Source organism: Apaloderma vittatum, unplaced genomic scaffold (assembly GCF_000703405.1).
Source record: "Apaloderma vittatum isolate BGI_N311 unplaced genomic scaffold, ASM70340v1 scaffold4497, whole genome shotgun sequence".
In the NCBI taxonomy this organism is placed as follows: domain Eukaryota; kingdom Metazoa; phylum Chordata; class Aves; order Trogoniformes; family Trogonidae; genus Apaloderma; species Apaloderma vittatum.
Genome location: NW_009724386.1, coordinates 14,416 through 22,833, shown reverse-complemented (window position 1 = coordinate 22,833; position 8,418 = coordinate 14,416). Strand labels below are relative to the sequence as shown.

The window sequence follows — 8,418 nt, the reverse complement described above, 5'->3', positions numbered from 1 at the left end:
ATATATGACTTCTTCCCAAGCAGGTTCACCTCTTCTTGGGGACGGTGGGATCCATCCTCACAGAACTTCGGTAAAACTCCTGGATCTTTATTTCCCTCCTACAATAAGCAGACTGGAGCCATAACCACTAGGCCCAGCACCACAACACACCAGGAGAGGAAATGAAAACTGGGCTAGGAGGGACACACGGGGAGAGGGACTAACTTGTGTCTGCAGAGCAGCTCTTGTGTGAGTAGTGAGGATCCCAGTCAGCTGGGAGTGCTGGAGCTGTCACTGCTCTCAGGTTACTTGGCTCTTAGGTATAGAGGAAAAGATTCATCCTGAATCAAAAACACTGTACAGGAAAGTATGTGCAGCTCATGTTTTTACCACTGATAGTCACGCTGAGGTACATTTGTGCTTGGGAAAGAATTTTTTTATAGTCAGAGCATAATATTTCACATTTGCCGTTGAAAAGATTTCCAGGCCAAGACTTGAGTGCCATCCCCTTCTATCTCCAGCCTGTCATTCCAGTAACGTCTTTGTACATATATTCAATGAGGTGGCACATCCTCTGGGTTGGCAGCACATCGTAAGGTGTGCAGCAAAATTAAAAAGCTCACACACAGAGCAAATGGAAGCCCAGGTCTTCACATTCAACATCTTCAGGAGGTGGCAGAACAGCTTTGCTGAAGATGATGCTTGGTCTTGATTCTTTAAGAAAATACAATTCAAGCCTAAGAATGCTGAACACCAAACAGATCCAGGTTTTTCTTCCTGGTGTCTCAAAGGCTTCCATTGCTATTAGTTTAAATAAATCACATTTCTGAATATCAATCCTATTTACCTCAAGTGTGAGTGATAAAACAGCCCTGGACAACTGAATGGATGGGGGGGAAAATAGAAAGAAAAAAGAAAAACCAAGCTATCTGATTCAAGCAAAATTCTCCACCTACTCATAGCATCACTTCAAAAAGGCTTTGCATTGAAGGATACCAAAAGGAGAGAGATCGACATTGCCTCAAACTCAAAATATGCTCAAGTCTTTTCCCTAGACCTTGTATGGGGCATTTTAAATTTTTTATTTCCCATCAGCTTTTGTTGTTTGGTTTCAGTCAGAGAGGGTCTGTCTGTTCTGATGGGCAGGAGTGGAACAGAAAGCTTTTCAGTTGTGACAGGGAAGGATTGAAATGGGCTTTGAGTTAACCTTGCAGAGCAAAGCCAGAGGCACACCAGATTTCCTTATCCAGGCTTGTCTTAACAGCTAACAACCAAAATTTACTCCAGCCAAATGCCAAACCTTCTAATTCCATGAAGCCCAAACGCACCCCAACAATACCAGAGAACGAACCATCTCTTCCTCAGATATTCTCCAAATTCTCCATTTCTTGGGCAGCTCTGAGCCATACAGGGCAAGGAGCTTCAGGCACAAAAGTCCCTGTTGGTACATGAAAAAACTACTTAATTTTCCCCTGAAATATCTATTTTGTCCAGTTCTTGTTCAACAATTCCTGCATGGTGCCAGGACTTCCAGGCACAACCTCGCCTTCTATTTTACTTTGTTTACGTTATCCATTGACTTCAGCAAAGTTCTTGTGAGATCCCCATGGGACCCAACACTCAAGACAATAGGCAGCTCCACCTCATAGTTGCTGGCATCAAGACTGGACAAAAACATGGTGTGGTAGTTTCAACAGATCACAGCTCTGGCGACAGAGATAAAAACCTCCATTACTAGAGGTAATCCCTGCACATTTCACAGGTGTGGTTTCCGTGGCAGGGGACTTGCCGACACCATGGAGGTCCGCATGAGATGGGTTATGCACACAAAGAGCAAGATCTTTGTCAAGCGCTGCAAAGCAGGATCTAATCCTGCTTCAAATGTGTTGTCTTTGCCCAAAAGAGTGTCAGAGCACCAATTCAGTCAAAAATACCCACACTGAAGGGGCTTGATCAAGTTGCCTACATGAAGATGTCTAGTCCCTTTCCCACTAACCCCTCCTTTGGTTCCCACTGACATCAGTGTTTCAGCTGTAAAGAACATGAATAACCAAAGTTGCACGTTCTACTAGTCTGATCATATTCCTCTCTGCCTAAATAACCATCTCACTACCCTTCTGGTCTTGTTCTCGAGCATGTTGTGCAGAACACCTAAGATGCCTCTGAGGTGTATTCACCTGCTGCTCGAAGCATTGCAACATCTGGAGCCAAATAAAGGATATTATTAATATAGCACTTTTTGCTACATGGAAGACAGGCTTCAGATGGGAGACCATGTGTACGGATTTGAAATGCTCTTCACAGGAAAATGAAAAGTAACATATATTTCCTTTCACACTCACTGCAGAGCAGGACTAGGTCTTTGGAGAAGTCTAAAAGACTCTACGTGTCTGTGCTTGTGTGGTATTCTCCTCTTTTTTTACAGGAATAGTATGGAAGAGTGAGTCTGATCAAGGCAAAAGCTTCACTTTGAAGTGAGGGCAATCTGCAGGTACCTGAAGGGTACCCCAAGGGCCCTGCAAAGACCAGCCAGGTCCAAGGAGGCTCCTGTTTAGCCTGTAGCCCAACAGCCACCTCAGCCAAGCTCCGCCCTGTGCGTTGTTACTGGGATCACTGGCAAAGGGAGAAAACAGATTTTCAGTTGTGTGTGAGATGGAGGGTAGATCCTCTCCAATGGGTCCCAGTTGGATTTGGAGGGCAGGAGTACATGAGAGCTGTGCAGACCTGCTCACAGTGAGCAGCCCAACAGTTCCTAATGCAAGAGTCAAAGATGATGCTGCTCAGCATCTTGGAGCTCAGGGAATACAGAGTCCTTAAGAGAAGACCTGGGACTCAAAGTGACACTAACAGCCTGCTCTTTTAGGAAATGAGAGAGCAGGTTCATAACCCCTCAGTGCAATCCAGCTGTCAGCGGGGGACACTGACCCACATGACATTACTAGGAGTGATTTTTCTTCATGTCAAAGCTGGAGATAGAACTTACTAAGCCACTGAAAACCAGTTCTATCCTGAGTTCTTGCCTGCAGTGACCTTGTGCAAGTCCTGCTGCCTGATCTGCACAATGTGTGAATCCTAGCCTGCAGTGATGTGTCTGCTGGAACCCCCTTAGCTCACTTAATTAACATTAGCCCGAAGAGGAGACAAAAGGAAACACTTTCCACCACCCGGGAGCATCGTAACTGCCCTCAGATCATGACATGTGGGTGCGGAGAATGGATTGTGCCTGCCCAGAAATTACTGGCCAGTGGACAACTATGTGCACCTTTGATAAAAGCAAGAGGACAGAGCAGTGTCACCTCCATTTCCTTCCCAAATAATTCGGTCCAGCTGTGCTTCCCCCTCCTTCCACTGAGTCCCAGTCCCCATTTAAATGAGAATACTTCATGCAATGCCACAGGATCCCCAAATAACCCTCCTGTGACATGGTATTCCCTTCCTCCCTGATGCTGGACAAGCCAGAAGGTCAGTGGGGCAGATGGCATGGGATCAACAGTGCAGAGCAGAGCTGGTTCCTTTGTCACTTCACCTATGATGTCAGTTTTAGCTTTTTCACTGAGTGCTCAACGCTGAGACTCGTGGGAAGGTTTCAATTCCAGAAAGATTAAAAGCAACATGCAAATAATAGTTTGGTCCATATTAAGTTCTTGGGCATTTAGAAGGTAAAAAGAAAAAAAAATAGGCCAATTAACCCTATTTGCAGTATTATGTCTGTCATAAGCACTTTAATTCTGTTCAAGTCAGCTTGAGCCAGAAAAAGGATAAAATAGAATAAGCCCATTAAAAGACCTGTAGCTTGCCAAAGGGAAGGTCTTAGTGGCCTCCAAAGAGCCAGTTAATGGCTAGGTATGCTCTGAGACAGTCCTTTTCCATCCCTTTACAAAGCAGAAATCAGAAACAATTGTGAAAAAAACGAAAGAGCAATGAGGTTGAGATAAAGAGAGTATGAGTGTACGGTCATCGCTGCAAAGTAATTCTTCACAGCACATGTAAAGGAACAGGTCAGCTGCCTCACTCAGCCAGATCCACCCTGAAGAGCTGGAGCACACAGATGAGATCTTGCTGCTTGTTAGGAGAACTCGACCACACCGACAGCTTGCCCTTGGACCAGTCCATCTAGGCAACCCAAGCCATCCATTACATTGCCAGTGAATTTTGAGCTGAGCTTAAGGATTTAAATATTCTTTTCAGCACTGGCCCATCTCCACACAGACATCCTGGTGGTGGTTTATAGCCGTCACCAAGCAGCTTTGACATCTCTGAGCTGCTCACAGTGCAAAAGCTCTAACCATGGCTGCAGGACTATCCAGGAGAAGCCCTGGACTGGGCAAATAAACCGACAACACTGTAGCCCAGCTCAACACCCGGACAGGTTGTGGTGTAGACATCAGTGGGTATCTGGTGGCCTCACTGCCATTCTCAAAGATGTGCCCTAAAACACAGCCAAAGACAAAAAACAGGCTGTTTCTGTTGTGTTCAACTCCAAGTGAACTCAAAACATGTGATCAGAGCCAGAGGATCATGACTCTGTAATGGACTCTTTCCTCCAGGTCACGTCCTCTCGTGCCAGATGCCTGGGTACATCTAACTTCTCAGTCCAGAGATTGTCACTCATGACTTGCACATTTTTAAGATGCTCCAGTTTCTGTGCTTCCTAATTCCATTTCAGAAATTTTACCTGTCATTGGCACAGGGCAGAACTGAGGGACATGACACGCCTCAGGCACCAGGGCAGAGTGGTACAAAGAAGACAAAAAAACCACTGATGGTTTGATTGAGGGGAAAAGAAAAGAGATGCATAATCACCCTGGATCCACCACCGTGAAATAAACCCACTGCGAGGCAGATGCTGCAGAGGCGTGACCTCACAGCTGGGTTCCTGTGACACATCACTGTAACAGGGGCAATCCCAGGTCTCCTGTGCAGAGCAATGTTAAAACATGATTAAAATGCACGTGGAGTCCAATGCTCAAACTACAGACCTGGGAGATGAAGGACATGAGCTCCATTTGTTTGTAAACTGGTGTTTCAGAGGCACGATTCTTGCATTAAGATAAGACTACTCCACAGCACGTCTTTGAGTCCAATCCAGAGAGCAGCGCGGGATGCTCCCTGCTCCCAGAGTCATTTTGCCTCAGTGCAGGAACACGCTGCCCCTGCTACGCCAGGATCCAGTCTCTGCCTCCCCGATCCCACAATTCTCTTCTCTGCAGGAACCAGGGCACAAGCCCTCAGTATTTGATGTCACCACCCCAACCCATTTACATAAGTGCAAATGAGGGTTGGAGGAGGGGGATGTTTGTGCAGATGAGAGAACACGTTTTAGCTCAAGAGAGATATTTTTGACAGCTTCAGTGTTTCTGCTGTCCCCACATTACCCTCCCTCTCCGTCCCTCCTTCCTGACCTGATACCTGACAAAACCTCTGGTTTTCACCCCGCACACAAGGGGCTCCCCCGAGGTGGGAGGATCTCAACACGGAGCGAGTAGGAGCACTGGGCTTGCCATTGCCCCCACCCTGCGGCAGAGAATCATGTCTCTCTCTCTCCTTACTGCTTCTTTTTCTCCAGGACTTGTCTTGACCCTCTTTACTGCTTGCAGCTGTAGACCACCTCCTCCTGCAGGCACTGCTGGCACTCAACATAGCAGCACCATTGCACCTGACAGTGGCAAGAGAAGGTGACCAGACGGCTCTGGGTGTTGTAGCCTCGTCCACAGCACATGCTGTCACAGTTGCCTTCCCGAGAGCAGGTCCTCCCGGCAGTTCCCAGGGAGTATTTGCTGGGACGACAGAAACTGGGGGAGTCTTCCACATAGACCAGGTCAGTAGAGCGGGGTGAAGCGGGGTGCTTAGGGGAATGGCTGTGTCTCTGCGGGCCAGCCAGCTCCGAGTGTCCCACGGCATCGTTGGTGGTGCTGAAGACCTTGATGGCATCATCGTAGCGCAGCTTCAGCAGTCGCCCAATCTCATGGAAAGGTGAAAGCTGCTTCCAGCATGTCCGGACAGCACAGGAGCCAGAGACGCCATGGCACTTGCACGTGGTTTTGAGACCATTTTTCACAGCCTGATGAGGAAGAGAAGCGATAGTCATTATCTGCCATGACCATGAGCCTAGTTCTAGGTAGAGGCAACAACTCAGATTGCAGACAGCCTGAAATAATACTATATATTATTGGTATTATTCCTGTTTTATGGAGGAAAAACTAAAAAAGAGAAGAAAACAGAGGGATGGCTAGAGAGTAGAGGGCAGAAAGCCTGAATCAGGAGAACTGGTTGAGTACTGGATAAATTCTTACTAAGCCTGTTTGGAATAGCAGGTGTAGTCAACCATAAAACTGAGCATCTCCAGCTTGGTGGATTCCCTCTGGCATATTCAAATGAAGACAGTGTTCTAACCGAACAAGTAATTGCGCTCAGTAGATGGAAAACAATAGTCAGTGACCCGTAACATACAGGCTAAAATGCTTGATCTAATGATCTCCCTGACCCAAACTCGTGACATGACTAGTTCCACGGCAAATCACTAGCAGACTGGTGATCTCAAGAGTGTCAACCCTAAATTTTCTTCACATGCCCCATCAACTCTGAAGCTCTGGCTGTTCTCAGAAATCCCTGGGGCTGTGGCATGACCCGTGGAGTTATTCAGTTTTAATTGAGTTTTTACCACAGTTATCGTGCTGCGTGTTGCTGTCACTCAGCTCGTGATACCAGTAAAGGATACGGGATGCTACTCCACCACTCAACATGCACCTCCTTACACCAGAGAGCTCTCAGTACTGCAAGACCCACAGCACATGGCTGAACACGTCTGGTTTGTGAGTTGAGGAAGTGAATAGCCCTCTCACAAACAGCCTCAGCTGAGGATGGGTTAGAAGACTTGCACTAAGTCCCAACTTCATTCTCAGCCTGCTAGGGCAGCTCCTCACCTTTATGCCAACGTTGGTGTTGTGGATGTCCACCTTGGCCCGCAGGTCTTTGCCAATCCTCTTCTGACCCAAGAATTTTTTCAGGAACTTGGTGCTGTACTTGAGGTTGTCTCCACAAACGCCCCATTGCCAGGCCTTGCGGTTCTCCAGGTCTGGGGAGTCATCGCAGGTGCAGCGCTCCATGCGCCCAGCACTGCACGCTCTGGCCAAGGAGTGGGTGAGAGCCGCAGAGGACACTGCGTAGAGGAAGGCGGTTTCCTTAAAACCTGCACGGGAGAAGGATTAGGAGAGGGTAGGAGCAGGAAAGGCAAAATGAGATGTTCATCCACAACAGCCGAATAGCCATGGGAGAATATTTAACTGCAAAAAACCAACAGGTATAAAATTTAATTTGTCCTCTTCCTCACTGCAGAAGGAAACAATTCTACTTCCAATAAACAAAAAAGAAGGGAGAGAGAGAACCACAGAGACCTGATCTAATCTTGCAGTTAGTCCTGTTCTGAGAAGAGCTTGGAAGGCAACTCTAGAATTTGAGTCCAACTTCAAATCTTTCCACCGTTCTGTTAGCTCAAAGAATTCCCATCCAAGTATAAAAACAGATCAGACCACTGGTTGCTGAGAGCTGAGTGAAGTCACCATAAAGCTGACCAGAAAACAGGACAAAGATGTCAGTAAAAAGAATGAGAATTGACTAATCATGAACTCAATGGAGAGGTTGTGTCAGCAACTTCAATTCCCGCTCGGTTCCCACGTGTAGCCTGGTCAAGTCGGGAGGTGGCGTCCCTGCCCATGACAGGGAGGTTGGACTAGATGATCTCTAAGGTCCCTTCCAGCCTAGGCCATTCTATGATTCTATGATACAGACTTCATAGGAGCTCTCTGGAATTCCAAAATTTTAGATGAAAGATCTAGCAACAGTATGGACCTAGATGATACAGTCAAGAAAATGTTGAGGAGGTCAAGAAGATCAATCAATAAAGGACTTCCTACCTCACCATTTTAGTCACTGTATCACTGAGACAAGTTACTTGCACCTAAGCCATCTGTTTGATGATGCTTTATAAAATGTGTCAGGGTACTGGAAGAATAATGAAAAAATGTCACCAAATCCATCAAAAGATTTGGAAAAGTTTGTAAGGAACACAGTCAATACGGGTAGTGGATAGCAGCATGGTGCTCACACATTGTCAAACAGTGGCTAATCCAAAAAGAATGAGCTAAGAGAGGATAAGATATACTTGAGACTCTAAATCTGAAAAACTGTTCCAGAAGCTTATGTCCAAATGCTTACCAGATTCACAGACTCACAGAATGTTGGGGTCGGAAGGGACCTCCAGAGCTCACCCAGAGCCACCCCCTGCCAGAGCAGGGTCACCCAGGGCAGCCCCACAGGAACGCGTCCAGGTGGGTTGGAAAGTCTCCAGAGCAGGAGACTCCACAGCCTCTCTGGGCAGCCTGGGCCAGGGCTCCGGCACCCGCACAGCCAACAAGTTTCTCCTCGTGTTGAGGCGGAACT

At 47.0% G+C, this 8,418-nt stretch overlaps 1 protein-coding gene across 1 annotated transcript in view; it reads right to left on the bottom strand.

The window, feature by feature from the left end:
* Window positions 1-5,563: 5,563 nt before the first annotated feature.
* The window catches only part of WNT9B (wingless-type MMTV integration site family, member 9B), a gene marked incomplete at its 5' end in the record, with an annotated part of 7,874 nt that continues 5,019 nt past the window's right edge, over window positions 5,564-8,418 (bottom strand). Inside the window, 2 exons of the mRNA XM_009872458.1 lie at window positions 5,564-6,040; window positions 6,903-7,168. Of these exons, the coding sequence (XP_009870760.1) occupies window positions 5,564-6,040; window positions 6,903-7,168 (743 nt within the window). The remainder of the gene's footprint in view (window positions 6,041-6,902; window positions 7,169-8,418) is intronic.